The sequence below is a fragment of the Epithele typhae genome (genome assembly GCF_022376455.1).
Source record: "Epithele typhae strain CBS 203.58 chromosome Unknown BXZ73scaffold_4, whole genome shotgun sequence".
Lineage (NCBI taxonomy): Eukaryota > Fungi > Basidiomycota > Agaricomycetes > Polyporales > Epitheliaceae > Epithele > Epithele typhae.
Window position 1 is genome coordinate 645856 of NW_025954195.1, and position 17467 is coordinate 663322.

A 17467-nucleotide genomic window follows, 5' to 3' on the forward strand; every position below is an offset into this window, starting at 1 on the left:
GGCACTATGTGAAGCATACATCACGCTCTTTATACCATCCCTGGACGAGGAAACGCTTCGTGTTGTCCATGATCTGCTCGACACTGAGGAGAAACAGCCGTTTTATGATACCTTCCTTCAACTCTCGCGCAGGCGCATGCAAGTTCTCGCAGCTCCGCCTCAGAGTGATGCCCCTGCAATAGGCTCCTGGAGAATTAGCGCTCGTCGAGTCGTGGAGACTTTGATCGAGCCCCGTGTTCTGGATTGGATGGATGACGACGGGGGCATGAATGACGCAGACTATATTCGGCGCTGCTTGAACGAAATTGACCATCGGTTCCAGCGAGAGTACGTCATCATTTTGCGTTGAGTCTGTTAGTGTCCCTTCATAACATTTTTACAGTGGTCTGTACAACACGACACCTACAGGTCTCGAGCGATTAGCCAAAAAGCTGGGAGAGTTTACGTGTTCGATCTTCCACAGCGACGGACAATGCGCATTGGCGTTCGAGGCATCCAAAAGTGGCATATGCTTCATCCCTGTCTACATGAGGATTGCGTTCTGTATACAGGAATGTGAAGGCGGCAAACCTCTTCCGAAAGTTCACATTGCCCTCTACAATGCCCTTGCGCGGTCAATTCGTCACCAGACTTCCCCGCTCGACGATCGTCTCTGCGACGACCTATATACCTTCATCAGCCGGGGTCTGAAAGACAAAGAGCGGGGTGTGCGCTTGGCGGCAGGGTGAGCACTCAGTGTTGTTATTTATCTGTCTCACCTGACGCTACCTTACAGTCGAGCATTGACGGACCTCATCAAACTGATCTTGCGTCCGAGCCACAGGTCCAGCGAGTGGATTTTGACAGTTTTTGGGCACTTGAGTCCGCTCTTGAGACATCCTGAAAGCCCCGTCAAGGAGACGACGATCATCACCATAGGGTTAATCGGAAAGTGAGTGAACATCCGCATTTTGATTATTCGCGTAGGATTAAGCATTTTCACAGGACGTCTCCGGACCTCCCCTTGCGAGAGAGCGTGTGCACGCTCGTCTGTCAACTGGTCCAGTCCAATCCTGTGTTGAAGGGCACAGCGGTCCTCCAAGTCGGTCACTTTTCACGCACCGTCATCTAATTCTTAACTGACAATCCATTCAAGCTACACGCGCTCGCAAGACATTATAGCAAGTCACCCTACAATCTAGTCATGCCCTACCTCGAAGCTTTCGCGCCGTATCTCGTCCGCCGAATCGTGAAGGAACCAGATGGTATCACGGACTTCTGCGAATTCGCAACAATTGATCCACCGGCATTTCTTAACCAAAGCCTTAAGTATACTCTCCCTCCTTTGTTCGCAGATGGTGATATGACAGCCCTCAAACGCGTTGCAACCATAATATCGCCCGACTCGCCGAACGTCGCACTCCTAATGCTCGATCAAGCGCATCATGTCCTTTCCCATGCCTTCATGCTCACCGGCGTCGGTCAGACGGGAAAGACGCTCTCTTTCATCTCGAACATGCTCAAGATGTACACTCAGGCTGCGGCCGCACCTGGAGCAGCGAACATCGTGTTCAGTTCTCTGCTTCCTACTTTGACCGAGATCGTTGCATGCCTTGGTCACGAGAACCCAGACAGCGCAGAAGAGGTGAGTTGCACGAACATGTATCCGAAGTGCCCGAGAACTCATACCAAGCAGGCCAAACAGGGATTGCAGAAAGTCGCCAGGGTGTTTGAGAACGCCGCTACGGGCTCCCAGAACGCGGACTTCGCGATCATGTTGGAGGAGAACATGTTGGGCATCATCACCAACTTGAATGATCTTCTGCAAGTGCACGGCAAGTTGACCATAGAGACGAAGCAACGGATATTGCGGAGCTTTGGACAGTTCAGCAAACTCGTTGGTCATTCCATCAGCAACGTGGCACCTCAGGCAAGTGGTTATCACTTCCTTCATTACTGTCGATTCTCAATTTTAGTCTAGATCATGGCAACTTTACAGACCATGTTGCTTGTACCTCAGCTTTCGGATGCGGCACTCTCAAGTTGGTTCCTCTTCATCTCCTCTTTGCTTCCTGGCGATATTGGCCCTCACGTCGGACCTACAACGGCGTCCTTCGTCGCGTCATGGACAACGTTCTCCGATCAAGGTCGGCAAGTAGCGAAGGAGTGTATCAAGTACATGGTCATCGATCGGGGACGGGAACTCGGGCCTATGGTCGCCGAAGTGGCCGACCTTCGAGGTATCCCGGAACTGCTGGAAGCCAGTCATGCACTGACCGTCCTTCGATCGGAATGGACGCCGCAACAACGACTGTCTGCTATACTGAGCCGTATAGACAGCGAGAACCTCACTGTCGCAGTGCAAGCAACATCCGAACTCAAAACGCTCTTGCTGGAAGATGGCGAGGACTACTTGCGTTCCTTAACAGCGGGGGATGTCTTCTATGCTCTTGCCGGCGATCTGATGGCGGTTCTATACCGGGCAGCTTGTCGCGATGGGGATGGGGCGGAAGCGTTGCATTCCCTGGCCTTCGAGTGCATCGGAATCGTTGGAGCAATTGACCCTGACCGGTTCGAAATGGCAACGAAGGAGACCCGTATGATCGTCGGGAACAACTTCGTAGACGAGGACGAAGCCATCAGCTTTGCGCTACACATCATCCAGAACGCGCTCGTCGGGGCGTATCGTTCTACTCGGGACATCAAGTACCAAAGCTACCTTGGGTTCACCATACAAGAACTCCTCCGGTTCTGCCAGTTTACTCCTGCTCTGGTCAAAAATGGACGAGGTTCAAACCCGGTACCCGTCAAGGTTCGCAATCGTTGGAAGAGTTTACCCAAGGTGGTCCTTGAGACGGTCACACCTCTGCTCGAATCTCGCTTCAACGCCCCAGCTCCACCCAAGATTCCGATGAACTATCCGATCTACCCAACCCATCCCACCTATCGTCAATGGGTACAGGCCTGGACGAGCGACCTCATCAACAAGGCATCAGGCAAATACGCAGAGCAGATTTTTCAAATATTCGCGCCAGTAGTTCGCAACAAGGATGTCGGAGTCGCTCACCACCTCCTGCCCTACCTTGTCCTCAATGTCATCACTTCAGGCGACGAAAACGCTGATGCGATCCGAGCAGAACTGCTCGCCGTATTAGAAGATCAAGTTGATCCTCAGAGTCCTTCCACGCCCGACAAGAAATTGCTCAGCGCACAGGTTAGAGACCAGCCCAGGTCGCTGTAAACGCCACTGACCACCTTACTAGACGGTTTTCATGCTTCTCGACCACCTCAATCTTTGGATTCGGACCACGCGCCAAGAACTGCTGGGAGAATCGAAACGAGCCGCGCGGTCCAACACCAGAGCGTCCGCTGAGGAACGACTCGTTCGAGTGGACTCCATCCTGTCAAATATTGATCAAGGCTTAATGGCCAAAGCCGCGTCGCAATGCAAGGCGTATCCGAGGGCTCTAATGAACGTGGAATATCAGATCAGGGAGCAGCGAGTCAACCGCACATCGACAAAGCATCTTCAGCGTCACTACGAACGTTTGCACGAGTTGTATGCTCGTCTGGAAGAACCGGATGGCATGGAAGGAGTGTCTCCCATGATTCTGTCACCGTCTCTGGAGCATCAAATCCGTGAACACGAGAGCACTGGGAGATGGACATCCGCCCAAAGCTGCTGGGAGGTTCAGCTTCAGCACGATCCGGACAACCTGGACTCGCACCTCGGCCTCCTGAGGTGTCTACGCAACCTTGGGCACTACGGTATGGACGAGGATACGTTCCTACCCGAAGTCAAACTGATCGTCTTTGTAGATTCGCTCCGCACTCACGTCAAGGGAGTGTTGACGAGGAATCCCGAATGGGGTCCACAGTTAATAGGGTATCAAATCGAGAGTGAGTGGATGGTAGGACATTGGGATGAAGTGCAGAATCTCGTCGAGAACACCGAAGCCTATCCGTCGCAAGTGTTGATCGCCCAGGTTCTCCTTGCTATGCGCTCAGGGGATCCAGCAGTCATCTCGTCTTCTTTATCAAAAGCTCGACTGACCCTCGGTTCCGCCATCACCGCATCCGGACCCACTGACTACAATCGTTCGTACGACGCGGTTCTGGATCTGCACCTTGTTCATGAGCTCGAGCTACTCAACGGCGCTGTCAAAGGTCAAGTGGAGGAGAACGATCTTCTCAAACTTCCTTCTCGCTTGGAAGGACGTTTCGACTCAACTCTACCCTCTTTCCGCATTCGAGAGCCTATCCTCAACATGCGGCGGACTGCGTTGAAGCTTGGGTGAGTCGGCATAGTATCGTGGACCACGGGCTCGAAATAACTCACTTCTTTCAGCGGCGGTGACAATGCTGACATGAAAGAGCCCATTGGCAACCTATGGCTCCATAGTGCGAAGATCGCCAGAAAAGCTGGGCACACTCAGACCGCTTACAGCGCCGTCCTCCAAGCACAAAGCTACAACGCGCCCTTCTCTTTCATCGAGAACGCCAAGCTCGTTCGAGTTACCGGTGACGCAATGCGGGCTCTGCAAGAGATGGAGAAGCATCTGCACCGGAAGGGTCTGTTCAACGAGAAGCAGAAGGGTCAAAAGGCTCCTTTTGAGATCGCTGTGGGTATGTCCGGAGAGAGGAGGAAGGCCAAGGTCATATTTTGCTACCAGATGAAGCAACAATTCGCTGACTTACTTCTTACGAGCAGGCGAACATGATCCTTGCTCGATGGATGGGCTTCACAGATCGTTACGAAGATGGCAAAGTCGCTAAGTCGCTTGAACTTGCCTCGGAAATGTGTAAAGAGTAAGCGTCATGTTCTATGTTACCGCAAACTCATCAACATATTCCAGCTGGGAGAGCGGGTACTTCCACTTCGGCCAGTTTTCCGACGAGTGCTTCAAAGCGCTGAGCGGCGAAGATAAGCGCACCCGGTTAGTGTCGCAGTTAGGACCGAATGGCGTTAATGGCGTTTACTGAAAGGAGACACAGTGGCCCGAGGCTCAATCTCAAGACAGTGCAGTGTTTCACCAAGGCCATCGCTGTGGGGTCAAAGTATACCTACCAGACGCTCCCCCGTGTCCTCACACTTTGGCTCGATATGAGTGAAGATCGACATCGCGACAATGCCACTTTCAACGCCATCAATTCTACCGTGGACGAAGCCATCAAGAATTCTCCCGCTTACAAGGTGACCTATTTCTAGAAGCATTCGCCTTCTCGTATACTTACCCCGTGTTCGCCAGTGGTACACTGCCTTCCCTCAGATTGTTTCTCGCATCAGTGTTCAGAATGACACCGCATACAACGTGCTTGCAAAGCTGATCACCAGAGTTCTACACGAGTATCCTAGGCAAGCGTTCTGGCTTTTCACTGCAGTGGTTCATAGTACGAGTCAGGCCGATCCTATGCGCAAGAAAAGGAGCAAAATCATTATACAGGCTCTCCAAGTAAGCTATTTTCAATGCCATTTCACAGCTACTGATATGCCTGTAGGCCAATCGTCGCCGTCTGCCTACCGTGATTCAAACTATGACCCATCTTGCGGATGTCTTGATCAGGCTTTGTCACCACAACGCTACATCCAAGACGATCTCCCTGAAAACCCACTTCGGAGAGCTGCGCGACATTGCCAAGAAAGAAAACATCTTGATACCGTTGCAAGAGTCGTTGACCGCTAACCTTCCACCTTCCTCGGCGATGGAAAGCACACACAAGCCGTTCTTGATCGACCCCCCTCGCTTCCACAGTGAGTCTTCTCTACATGCGTCTTATGAAGTATCTCACAACGTCCATCAAGGCGTCTGCGACGAAATTGCGGTTATGAACTCAATGGCCAAGCCAAAGAAGCTGGAGATCATCGGGAGCGACGGACGGACGTACACATTCTTAGCCAAGAAAGACGACCTCCGGAAGGATGGCAGGCTTATGGATTTCGACGCTATCCTCAACAAGCTCCTCAAAGCCGATTCTGAGGCACGACGAAGGCAGCTCAGTAGATATCCCCGCTTTCAGCCTATGTTCATTCACCGATGAGTTCCGCACAGGGATCCGGACCTACAGCGTAGTCTCACTTACGGAAGAATGTGGTATGATTCAATGGGTGCCCCACACCGTGCCTATCAGGACAATCCTCGAACGACTTTACGCGAACAGAGGTTGGGCGGAATGGGTACGTTTTAATGAGTTTCATACGCACACAATGACTTCACCCGTTGCCCTGGCAGTGGAAGGACCCTACGTTCTGCACGTCGGCGGCGAAGCTTCGGGCTTCAGAATCTGTGAACGAAATCGGCAAGATTTTTGTCGAAGATATCCTACCACGGTAAGTCAACACGAAGAAAGGCTTAGCACTTCGTCGCTGAGAGGTCGGTGGTGCAGCTTCAAGCCCGTACTCCACGAGTGGTTCGTGGAGACATTTTCCGAACCGACCCTGTGGTTGGCCAGCAGGAAAGCGTATAGCCGAACAGCCGCGGTCATGTCCATGGTCGGCTACATACTTGGGTGAGTGGGCTCAAGCTATGGATTTCACAGCGGCTCTCAAACAGTCGACCATCAGCTTGGGCGATAGGCATTTGGAGAACATCCTCTTGGACACCGTATCAGGCGAGATTGTCCATGTTGACTTCGACTGTCTCTTCGAAAAGGTGAGTTCGTCGGTCCTGCACGGACTCTATTGCCCTATATCGACCATGGTTTTGTGATCTAGGGCCACTTCCTCGAAACTCCAGAGATTGTCCCGTTCCGCCTGACACAGAACATCGTCGACGGCTTCGGAGTGACTGGCGTAGAGGGCGTCTTCCGCATCTCTTGCGAGGTCACGCTGCGTCTACTGCGCGACAACAAGGACTGTCTCCGCAACGTCCTGGACGCCTTCGTACATGACCCGCTCCTGGAATGGATCGAGAAGCGACGAAGGGAGCGCCGTCACGGGCAGCAAGTCAACCCTGTGTCGAATGTGGCCGATATGCGGGACCTATCGATGCATGCTTTAGGACCCATCGAAGAGAAGCTAGAAGGCAGGTTCAAGCCTTGCAGGTCCAAACACCCGTCCAGGCATTTGTCGGTGATCAACCATGTCCAGGCTCTCATCACCGAGGCAGCAGATGTTTCGAATCTAGTACGTATTACCACAGTCGCCCAGAGACTTGATGATTGACGCGCTTCTAGTCTCGCATGTATTTCGGTTGGGCACCGTTCCAGTGAGGGCAAGAGGATGAACATTGACTTGGCAACGTATGTGCTCTCATAGACAATTATTGTTGTATCATACACATTGTACACTGTAGTATATACCCGTACCAGTCTCACGATTGAAACGCGTCCAAATCTTTCTTGAGTCTGTTAGCCTCCTTTTCGCACTCAATGAGCTTGTTCCGCCACTTGTGCGTGTCCTCGATAATCGTCTTCAGGGCCTTCTCCAACCGTTCTCCCTCCTCTTTCTCCATTTCCTGCTGGAATTCCGGAACACCGCCCTTCGACGCCTCAAGCGAAGACGGATCGGCGGTGTGGAAGGGCACTGGACGGCGTTTGATTTTCGGTAGTGACGTCGGTGGGTGGGCAGTGAGAAGGTTGAGGAAGGACTGGAAAGGGTCGTTGAAGACGATTTCATCGTATTGCCACGAATGCACGGGCCCAAGCTTCGCCGCAACCTCGGGAGTGGGGATCTCGACGTCTGGCCCAGTGACGAGGGTCCACGGGTGTAGCTTCAAGTGGTGGTAGAAAGTCATGGTCTTCTCACCCGAGTCGGAGAGGAAGAGGATTTTGATTGCAATTTCGAACTCACCCCATCTGTCGTGCGCATAAGCCCCCCATGCTCTGCCGGAGTTGGACGAGAGACGCACCCTGTCTCTGTGACCTCAAACGGAGGTTTGTCCAAGACTAGAGGCCCACGCGAGTTGAGCCACAGGACCGGGTTCAGAGAGGCGGCACTCACCTCGATTCGGGTTTGGATAGGTCTCGTGCAGCTTGAAGGTCACCCGCTTGATGAAATAGCTCAAGTCATCCGCCCCTCCGACGATGTCCGAGTCCGGGGCGGACGCCGCGCTCCTCACGGCGACGGTCCATCGGTGGGTGTGGTCGGTGGGGAGGGTCTCCTTCTCCTTCTCGGTCAGGACCGTCGCTGTGTTCCCGTAGATGATCGGACGGTGTATGGTCACGCCCTACGCGCAATCGTGAGCGGGCCAGCGGAGAGCGAGAGGGCGCGCCGGGCACGCACCCGGACTCGAACGCGGTCGTTGTTGGCCATGACGGTGGCGGAACGCGGTCGAGGCAGGTCGCGCCGGCTCTGGCGTTTGAGACTCCGCCGCGCGACTTGGCCCGCCCGCCTCTTCTCCGTCCACCACTCGTCCACACCACCTCAGTACTCGCCCTCCTCTCGCGTCGCCCACCATGCTCAGCGGCATCTACAACAGTCAGTGCCGGTGCCCTGAGACGACCCTGGTGCGGTTCTGACGCGGCTATCTTGTTTCGTAGTGCAAAACCGGGTGCTGGAGAAGCAGAAGCTCGTCCAGGTGTGTTTGCATCTTCGTGGACCCTCCTGCTTAACTCTAACCAGGGTATGCTTGTGCGTTGCAGCGCCAGGCGCACGTCCCTGTCTACTATCGCCTGCCTCGCTCGAAGCTCTACGTCAGTGAGTAACACCCGTGAGCATTACCTGCGCCGTCCCCTTATGTACACTCTGCAAGACTCGTACCTCGTCCTCTTCTCGGCTGGCATGGCTTGCACCACGCTCGGCGTGTACCAGCTCATCAGGGTCAGTCATTGGATCTAAGAAATCGTCCAGAACCCTAATGGTCTCTTCACTTTCAGGGCAAGCCTTCGGAGTAAACACGTCACGCTGCAGGAGCGGCATTGCTGTAGACTTCGTAATGTTTTCCAGTAAGACCGTAATAGCAAGGCCACAAACTACAGGAGTGATTGAGACCATGCCAGGAGGAATCATGCGAGAGTTGAAGACATGGGGCCAGAGTGTGTCCAACATCCGACTCCCTTCCGAAATCTTCCGGCGTTCTAGACAGCATGGTGTGGTTGTAGCTCATCCGCCGAAATGGCATACCTACCATTGGCCTGATAGCTGTTTGCTGCGCTGCCTGTACACGATGTCGGTGCGCACACAAGGGTCTGAGCCAGGCAGAGTGCGCACAGTCCGGGCGGCCCGCAGGAGCCCGACCAGTCTCGACTTCGCGCCGAGAGCCTGAGAGAACGCGAGCAGCACACATCTTGCCTCCTGCCACCGTCCCCTCGCTATCCCTGCGCCGTCCCTGCGCGTGCCCACTATGGAGGAGACGCAGTACGTCAATGCCAAAGCTGCCCGCGCGTCCTACCGTCCGAACAACGTACGTGCGCCGCGTCCTGTTCCTCGGCCGGTCTCTCACCCTGCGCCCCCATGTGGCTGCCTGCAGTTGATGTCCCCGGGCCTCAAGCGTGCGCGCGAGCCTTTCCGGCTGCGCAACGCCCTCACCGGCCTCTTGCTCACCGGCTTCGCCGTCGGCGTGTACGCCTACTCGATGAGCGCGGTCAAGCAGGACGTATTCGACGATGTGGACGAGGAGGCGCGCGTCCTCCTCGCTGGCTCAAGAGCCCAGGACGCGGCGGGAGGAGAGGGCTCCGCGGTAGCGGCCGCCGCTCCCAAAGAGACCCCATCGTCACCAAAATCTATCCCCTCTCCCCCTGCGATCGTCGGGAAGAAGCGAGGGGTGCTCTATGCGTGGCTCGGGGACCGTCATCCACGGATATTGGATCCAAGCACCGGGAGCTTCCTCTGGGGCGCGCCCCCGGTGGACAACATCGGGTGGCTTGGGGAAAGGCGCGGCGAGTAGGCTGCTGGTTCCGAAAGTACTCTCTTGGTCTTTTCTACATATTGTACTCATGGATAATGCACTACATTCGACTCTCGATCTTCAACGACGTGATGTACAGAGCAAATACTACGAAACGGGAGAGCAAGATGCAACAATACATATCCAGTGAGTCCGATCACAGCCTGTGGGCACTGCGCTTGCATATAGATCCGAGTAGGTGGACGACGCCGTACCACCTCTGTCCGTGGGGTAGTGTCTTGCGAGTCCTAGGGATGAACATCCGCCCGAGCGAAACCTGGCACATCGACTGCACACCTGAGCGGGATGGCGAGCACAGTCTGCTGCGCGCATCCAGCGCGAGTCTGGAGACAAGGTGCCAGGGCTCAAGCGATAGCTTGCCCTTCGGTCTGTCTGTGGACTTCAGTCTTGAGTCCCGCCGCAAGCCGCGTCGGAGAAAGAGGCTGGGCGACGTACGGAACATACACCCCAAGGTACACCAGGCCCTCCTTCGCGGCCTCGTTGCGCGCGGCCTTCTTCGTGCTCCCGCGCCCGCGCCCGACGCACTCGCCGTCGATCATCGCGCGCACGACCCAGATCGGGGTCGTGAGCGTGCCCTCCCCGACGCTGTCGGAGTACAGCCACTGCACGTTCTTGTACTGCTGCTGGATGTACTGGTTGAAGAGCGACAGGTGCCCGACGTTCGCCATGCCGCCAGATGGGGGCGGGCTGGGCCACGGCCCTGGCGTTCCGGGTTGAGGGCTTGGGTCGGCATCACTGATGTCCGAGGTGGAGGGGGACCCGGGCGTCGGAGGGGGCCGCGGTACGTAGGGCGCGGGGTCGGGAGAGAGGCCGTGCTGTACCCGGACGACACGGTAAGCTTCGACGATGTAGGGGCGGAACAGCGGGTCCAGCCAGGACCTGACGACCTCGAGGCCGCGGTCCAGGTAAAGGCCACCGACGAACGACTATAGCGAATGATGATGAGGGGTTGGGACATTGGCAACAGTAGGAGAACAATCTTACCTCGAAGAGATCGGCTGGATGAAGAGTGGTAGTTCAGTCAAATGCAACATTCGAGGTATCGGTGTGTACATACCTTGGACATTCATGGATGCACGCAAGGTCATCGCCTGCGCTGGATGCATTCGCAGGCGTTCTGGCAGGCGATATATCACGGAGCTGCCAACGACAGGATTGCTGAGTGAACAGGAGTCTTGGCCGAGTCACAGGGACGTACTCACATGGAAGCAAGCGTGGGGTTTCCTACAACCAGGGCGCGGATTTTCTGGGTGTTTGCGGCTGGTGAGCTGGAGAAGGTTGCGAGGGCCATAGCTACGTACAGTAGACGGTCCGACCCGCACGCGGGGAAACACCTCTCTCATCAAGCCCGTCACCGAGAGACTGAGAACGGAGTCGCCGAGATGCTCGAGCCTGTAATGAACACCATATGTCAGGTATCACGACGAAACGTCTGAGAAACGGACACGGACACCTCGTTGTCCGGACTTGGGTCGTCGGGTAAGTCCTCGAAGACATGGGTCGGCCTCGCGTAGAAGCTCCGGTGGGTGAAAACCTGGGCTCGCAGCACCTCCAAGTGGATCTCCGGGAGCTCAGGGAATCCATCCGGGAAGTTGGGCCTGGCGGAGCCACGCTTAGCAAGACGGCAGCACGGCCAGTGATCATGCACCTACTTCAGCGGGGCCCGTCCACTGGGCAGCGCCTTCTGCAGCGCACCATCGCGCACTTTGAGACTGTAGGGACGTGTGTCAGGACGATCGTGACGGCGAGCGCGGTTCGAGGTGCACTCACAACCTGCTTTTGAACTCTGGGTCTGGCATGAGGCAGACGGCGAGTCTGGGGGGTGCGGGGAAGACGCCGCCTTGCGTTCCTCACGCGCTCGAGGACTATATAGATGGGTGCAGTCGACATATGGCGGAGCTTCGTCGGGACTTGGATGGGCACGGCAGAGAGAAGCTGAGCGTGAGCTGAGAGACAACTTTCGGGCAACGAGGCGCGCCCACCACCCGCGCCGGCTGTGTCTCTGCCCCATCCGACGTCCCTTCGCGGCACCGGTGCCTGTCTTACGACATGACCCGCCCGCCAATGAAAAGGGCCTGCAGGGAAGAGTGGAGACGACACACCCGGAACAGCACCGTAGCCGGGAACTCGTAATAAGCATAAGATACACAGACTGATACATGGCCGAGACTTCTACCTCTAACGACACAGCTCAGAAGCCCAAAGGAACTCATGCAGTCGCCTCAACCACAGCAGCTGCTGTCACGGGCTCCGTCGATGCCTGGGCGGCCTCCGTAGCCTGTTTCTCCGCAATCTGGAAGACGAGATTGAGCAACAGTCATAGGGAGAGCGAACGAAACGTGCACACCTTCTTCTCAGCCTCCTCCTTGAGCTTGAAGTAGTCGACGTGCAGACCGCACTCCGTCTTCTCCTTTTTGCCCGCCCAGCGGCCCGCACGCTCGCCGGTGTCGCCCTCCCCGCTCTTGACGGTCGAGTGCCAGTCGCCGATGCTCCGGTAGCCCTGGTCGAGGAGCTTGTTGCGCGGCACCTTGTTGCTCGAGACGTACCACTCCACGAACGGGAACGTCCACGCGAAGAGCGGGTTGAGCTTTACGAGCCCGGTGTTGTCCACCTCGAGCGGCTGCAGGTTCGCACGGTCCGCACCCTGCGATGCACGGCGACCGGTGATGACTGCCTTCACCCCAAGCTCCTCGTATGCCCGGCGCGCGGGCTCGACCTGTCGTGGGGAACGGCTGTCAGCATTGGGGCTTCCAGGGAAACGCCGCGGGGAGGCGTACCTTCACGAGGTAGTCGTAGGTGGTCTCGTCCTCCTCCCAGAGCTTCTCCCCGTACTTCTTCTCGAAGTCCGCGGCCGTCTCGCAGTCCTTGGGCTTGTAGACGGCAACGTCCCGACTGTACTGCTTCTTGACGTCTTCCACGAGCTCGTAGGTTTCCGGGAAGTGATAGAGGGTGTCGACGAAGATGAGGGGAGGAGGGTTTTGTGTGCTTTTGGAGAGCATGTCAATGGCGACGAGCCCGGTGAGACCGAACGCGGTCGTCTGGAAGAGACCCGGGATGTGCTCGACGGCCCATGCGAGGATGTCTTCAGGTGTCTGGTCGCGAAGGTACGCGTTTATCCGCTCGAGCTCTTCCGGAGCGATGGGGAGAGAAAGAGGCTTCTCGAATGTGGGCTTCTCGGCGGCGGGGGGAGCCATTGTGGTGATGGTAGGGTAGGTGCGGAGGTCGTGCAGGAGAGCGTGAAGTGCAGAGTTGCATGGCGGGCGAGAGCAGGATATAAGACGGCCGCGGAGGCGGAATGGGCGCACGGAGAGTGGTCGACACCATCGCGACATCATCACGCCGGGCGAGTGACTTTGGGCATGATTCAGCACGTCACGCAGCGCCCCGCCAGCCAATCGCCCCTCGCGAAGATTCAAGCTCTGTCCGGGCAGCATTTGGAATACCTACACAGCAAGGCTACTTCCCGCGCGGACAACCAGTCACAGAGCTGTTGTTAGGCTGCCTTGGGAGGCAATGTAGCCACACTGCTAAGCACAGAGACTTGTCACATGCTCTTGTATATTACTCAGTTCAGTGCAATGGTCACGTTGGTGTAACACGATCGTGTGCAGAGCCCGATGACCTCGGTCAAACTCAACTCGACAACTACTTGGAACGTTTCACAATTAAATCTGGGCAGAAGGAGTCAGTTAAACACGCGGAAGATACACAGAGGTTAGAAAGCTCAGATTGCAAATTTTGGCCGTCATTCTGCTCATGCGACTATGCTCTCTGTCGGCTTCATAACGGAACCAGACCGAGTTCACAGGAGAGCAGTATGGTACAGTGCTTGGTTTCCTCACGGTTGTGACAACTTGAATCGAACACTCACCAACGAGCCGGACAGAGCCTCTTGAAAACCATAGCGGTCATGGGGGTCCACGCCGTACAAACGTCTACGGTGCGTGCGACTCCAGTTGGTCATTTTCTGATGACACAAACTTGAGTGGAGCACCGCAAGCCTTTGATAGGTCAGTTGGAAGAGCGCGAGACTGCGATGGATACTATTTTACACAGTGCACAGAATTGTGTCACGTCATCTCGAGCACATACATACGCATATATGGAGGAGAGAAAGACAGAGAGGACGTGCTCCTCTAGGGTCGGCCCACTTGAGGGGCCAGCGACGTCCATCCCGACTCCTCGAGGTGGTGATTGAGTGAGGAGAGGGCGTCGTCAGGAAGTGGGTATTTGTGCATGGCCTGAACGGGTGACGGAGGGATGAGGACGAAACGCGTTGGTTAGGAGGAAGGTGGCGAAAAGAGCAAGGCCCCGGCGCGTTGGGGTAGCGGGGGTCAGTAATTGCTGACACTCCTCAAGGTAAATCCCCTGATAGCTCAGTTGGAAGAGCGTGAGACTGTAATGGAAACCTATCATCTCAAGGTCACTAGTTCGATCCTGGTTCAGGGGATGCTCTTTTTCCTTCCGCAAGGAAGATGAGTAGGAACGCACCACATATGGTTAGGACGCACGCCGGGTTCGACGGATTGTTTTGCGAGAACTAACAGGAAAGTTACTGAAGTTTGCATATGCACTTGACAAGCATACGACGCACGAGACCACATATATTTAAACGCAATGGGTTCCCCCTTCCGTGTAGTATACAAACATCCTGGATCAAGTTACGGAATCATCGTCTGCTTTCACTTCCGCATCCTCTTCTTGAAACGCTCCATGACCTGCGAAAAGAAATTAGACGATTCTCGTGAAAGTAGACACACAGTGCGGCGCACAATCTCGTCCGTGGCCATTTGTGCCCTCTCTGAGTTGCCCCGACGATGTTCGTGGTCTTCGGGGCGCAGACCCATCGCCTCCAGCTTGGCGTCCCGTATGATATCTGCATCAGATTTTGCCTTGAGGTTCGGCCTGTAGACTGGGGTATGGAGTCAGCTCGTGAGCTTGTTTTCCACGCGAAAGAACGCACAGCGGGCCGCAGCCAGATGTGCCTCATCGTGTGCATGCCCCGTGCGCTCCCTCCGGGCCTCGGACATTTGACGCTTCGCCTTCTCGGTCTCCTCGATATTCTTGAGACGAGTGCTGAGGTAGAGGGGATCAACTACTGCAATGTACGCCGACAACAGGCTCACTCACTCCATACCAAGATCCACCTCTGGGATGGCGGTCAACATGGCGAGACTGTTCGTCACGTTGCCCTCCTCTTCCTTCTTGTCGGTCTTGTTCAGGCGGAACAGCTCCGCGTACGGGTCCGCCGGTCCGCTCTCCTCTTCCTCCTTCTCTGTAGTACCTCTTCGCGCCTTCATATTCTCCTCTATGTACGCCATCCTGGTACGCGCTTGAGACGAAGGGGGAACGTCGCGAGACGGAACGCACGCACATATGCTTGTCCACATCCAGCGCGTTCGTCTGCTGTGTGAAGTTGTTCGCGCGCACCACCTTTCTCGTCTTGGTCTCCGCATCCTCCGCGTCCCTGAAGATGTGAGACTCTGTCGCAGGAGGATCTCAGCGAAGACGCTGCTCACTCGTCGTCATCGTCGTGCGTGGGCGCGCCAGGTTGCAGCCCGTACGCGACCTCTTCCTCCTCCTTTGGACGTTTCCGCTTTTTCTTGGTGTCTCCTGTCGAGAGCTTCGCTACATTGATCCCCTCGCGCGCCTTCCGGAGCTTTCTCAGTTCTATGAGCTCAGCTACACTAAACGGAACCTCGGTCAGGAAGGTCACGAGCGGAGCAGTTTCAAGGACGCACTCTAGCTTCTCCACTTCTTGCTGAGCCTCTTCACGAGAGTCAGAATGTTCGTCGTCTTCTGCCGGCGCTTTGCGTGCGCGAGGTTGTGGGCGAGAACGCTTTTTGAACATGGTGCGCGAGAGAGAGGGTCAAGCTGTGGCAAGCAGACACCAGCCCGAGTTACTCGGACACTCTGTTAGACGCCCGGATGTGGGATTCGTTCCCACATGTACAATTCATGGAGCTCTTCAACTGTCACCGGGCTAAACTTCAAGCAGAATATCTCGGCGCGGTGGCCACCAGGTATGGCATGGCATAAAACAAGGCAATCTGCGTAGTGCTACTGTATCAAAGACAATAATCTACAAGACCCAAGAGTCCTTAACTAAGTCAGCGGGGATGATGGCCGGGCATCAACAAGTGACGTATGTATATCTGGATGAGGCTGAGTGTTTGGTGACAACGACGTGGTAGAAACAGACGCAGGCGTATCATGCGAAACGTCGGTGGATAGTGCGCGACGTAACGAGGAGCCCTCAGCTCCCGGAGATCGTGGGCGAAGTGAAAGCCATTCAGGTGGCCGCAACCCGCCTCGTCGCAGGCGGGGAGCTATGACTTGCCGCCGGTCATCGTTGAGGTCCGTCGTGCTCGATCTTCTAGAGAGTGCACTGAGGGACATTGTTTCGGGCTGAGCGGACGCGGTCAGGGAGTACCACGTCTGCGCCGAGCTTGGCCGTGAAGTGCTTGATTCGTGGGATTGTAGCGGGGTGGGAGAGCCCGAAAGCGTGGCATGGCGATGCGATAGAAATGATTGCAGATTGATGGTCCGTCCGAGTGTGGTTTCTGCGGAGCTGTCCGTTGACCTCGCATTTTCCGAGGTCCGGGAGGGGCCTGCCGACTCTGAGGACTCTGCGGCGGCACTCGCCGCATTCCTCTGTCGAATCAACGAGCGTTGACGACTAGTAAAGGAACTGAACTCCGTAAGTTCGGGACGTGGCCGGACCGATCGGCGTAGAGTGGAAGTTCTCGCCAAGGTTGTCGATCCGGGGCCACCTAGTCCAGTCCATATCGTGGAGGAGCGACCGCCTGAAGTCGGTCTAGGGGGAGGGCTTCCTAGCCAACGGTCTGGGGATGGTGGAGAGGCACCTGCTCGGTCTGCGCTTGGTCCTACAAAGGATGTTGGCTCGTAGGCGGTCGTGTAGGCATCATACAACTCTGTATTGAGCCGCGCGCCTTCGAGAGGCGCACCACTCCCCAGCATGGTGCCATACTCTTCGTCTGCTTCGGACTCCGAGAGAATTTCGCGGAAAGGGCTGTATGGACGCAAGCGGGGCATTGGGGCGTAGCGACGAGAACTTCTCACGGAACTGTAGCTACCGCGGTAGACTTGGTGAGGTTCGGCCTGCATCCGTAGTGTCTTCGCGGTCCGTTCGGAGATGAGACGGCGATCTGGAGGGTTCGGGCGCGTCCGACGTTCCGCCAACTCCTGGATTGGACATGCTCGACAAAAAAGACGCAGCAGCAGACCTGGCCACTCACCCTGACGAGGATGTCAAGCATAGAGGTCGTGAAGGAGTCTCCCTCGTCAAGATCTTCGACAAACGCTTCGTAAGTTATCAAGTTTTCTTCCTTTTCGGCCTTCATGCGTTGTATGGCGCCCTGCCTGGAAGAGCTCATTAGACTAGAAAAGAGGGGCCACGGGAACTGTGAGGAAAGCACATACACCATATTTTTGACCTTATTCCGGAGTACTTCATCGTGATACTCGAGCGTCCTGATGGTTGGGTAAGAAATCGGTGCGTTGGGAGAACTGAGGGCGATGTGCGAGTTGAACTGACCACTTGCCCATGGTGATGAAGGAGGAAGACAATGGTACAGTACTACAAGGGTGGCTGAGAGGATAAGACCTTAAGAGACGCCGAC

The 17467-nt window shown here is 55.8% G+C and overlaps 7 protein-coding genes and 1 non-coding gene across 8 annotated transcripts; 4 read left to right on the forward strand and 4 right to left on the reverse strand.

Annotated features, from left to right (window-relative positions):
• Positions 1-136: 136 nt before the first annotated feature.
• BXZ73DRAFT_40392 (uncharacterized protein) lies at positions 137-7188 on the forward strand (the record flags this gene model as incomplete). Its single annotated transcript, XM_048018568.1, has 22 exons — positions 137-327; positions 383-724; positions 776-931; positions 985-1081; positions 1136-1624; positions 1676-1897; positions 1961-3193; positions 3243-3747; positions 3799-4273; positions 4328-4601; positions 4688-4788; positions 4836-4916; positions 4975-5173; positions 5229-5432; positions 5479-5731; positions 5783-5977; positions 6030-6154; positions 6210-6307; positions 6364-6486; positions 6542-6629; positions 6692-7102; positions 7153-7188. The coding sequence occupies 22 exons, from the start codon at positions 137-139 to the stop codon at positions 7186-7188; spliced, it is 5898 nt and encodes a 1965-aa protein (XP_047882023.1).
• Positions 7189-7289: 101 nt separating this feature from the next.
• Positions 7290-8230, reverse strand: BXZ73DRAFT_97253 (yeats family protein; the record flags this gene model as incomplete). Its single annotated transcript, XM_048027299.1, has 4 exons — positions 7290-7773; positions 7827-7863; positions 7919-8144; positions 8201-8230. The coding sequence occupies 4 exons, from the start codon at positions 8228-8230 to the stop codon at positions 7290-7292; spliced, it is 777 nt and encodes a 258-aa protein (XP_047882024.1).
• Positions 8231-8373: 143 nt separating this feature from the next.
• BXZ73DRAFT_97254 (uncharacterized protein) lies at positions 8374-8811 on the forward strand (the record flags this gene model as incomplete). The annotated part of the gene is made up of 5 exons (XM_048027300.1): positions 8374-8395; positions 8458-8495; positions 8560-8614; positions 8670-8737; positions 8794-8811. The coding sequence occupies 5 exons, from the start codon at positions 8374-8376 to the stop codon at positions 8809-8811; spliced, it is 201 nt and encodes a 66-aa protein (XP_047882025.1).
• A 449-nt stretch (positions 8812-9260) lies between these two features.
• Positions 9261-9803, forward strand: BXZ73DRAFT_97255 (uncharacterized protein; the record flags this gene model as incomplete). Its single annotated transcript, XM_048027301.1, has 2 exons — positions 9261-9320; positions 9387-9803. The coding sequence occupies 2 exons, from the start codon at positions 9261-9263 to the stop codon at positions 9801-9803; spliced, it is 477 nt and encodes a 158-aa protein (XP_047882026.1).
• Positions 9804-10168: 365 nt separating this feature from the next.
• BXZ73DRAFT_97256 (ribonuclease III) lies at positions 10169-11623 on the reverse strand (the record flags this gene model as incomplete). Its single annotated transcript, XM_048027302.1, has 8 exons — positions 10169-10750; positions 10809-10822; positions 10882-10964; positions 11027-11070; positions 11126-11216; positions 11276-11422; positions 11477-11536; positions 11595-11623. 8 exons carry the CDS (start codon positions 11621-11623, stop codon positions 10169-10171), a joined length of 1050 nt encoding a protein of 349 aa, XP_047882027.1.
• A 410-nt stretch (positions 11624-12033) lies between these two features.
• Positions 12034-13018, reverse strand: BXZ73DRAFT_87588 (phosphoadenylyl-sulfate reductase; the record flags this gene model as incomplete). The annotated part of the gene is made up of 3 exons (XM_048024637.1): positions 12034-12117; positions 12172-12540; positions 12602-13018. The coding sequence occupies 3 exons, from the start codon at positions 13016-13018 to the stop codon at positions 12034-12036; spliced, it is 870 nt and encodes a 289-aa protein (XP_047882028.1).
• A 1171-nt stretch (positions 13019-14189) lies between these two features.
• BXZ73DRAFT_t20 lies at positions 14190-14274 on the forward strand. The gene has a single exon. It is a non-coding gene; the product is annotated as a tRNA-Tyr (tRNA).
• A 232-nt stretch (positions 14275-14506) lies between these two features.
• On the reverse strand, positions 14507-15675 carry BXZ73DRAFT_40127 (hepatocellular carcinoma-associated antigen 59-domain-containing protein; the record flags this gene model as incomplete). The annotated part of the gene is made up of 6 exons (XM_048018509.1): positions 14507-14736; positions 14788-14900; positions 14955-15146; positions 15199-15291; positions 15344-15511; positions 15566-15675. The coding sequence occupies 6 exons, from the start codon at positions 15673-15675 to the stop codon at positions 14507-14509; spliced, it is 906 nt and encodes a 301-aa protein (XP_047882029.1).
• Positions 15676-17467: the final 1792 nt, after the last annotated feature.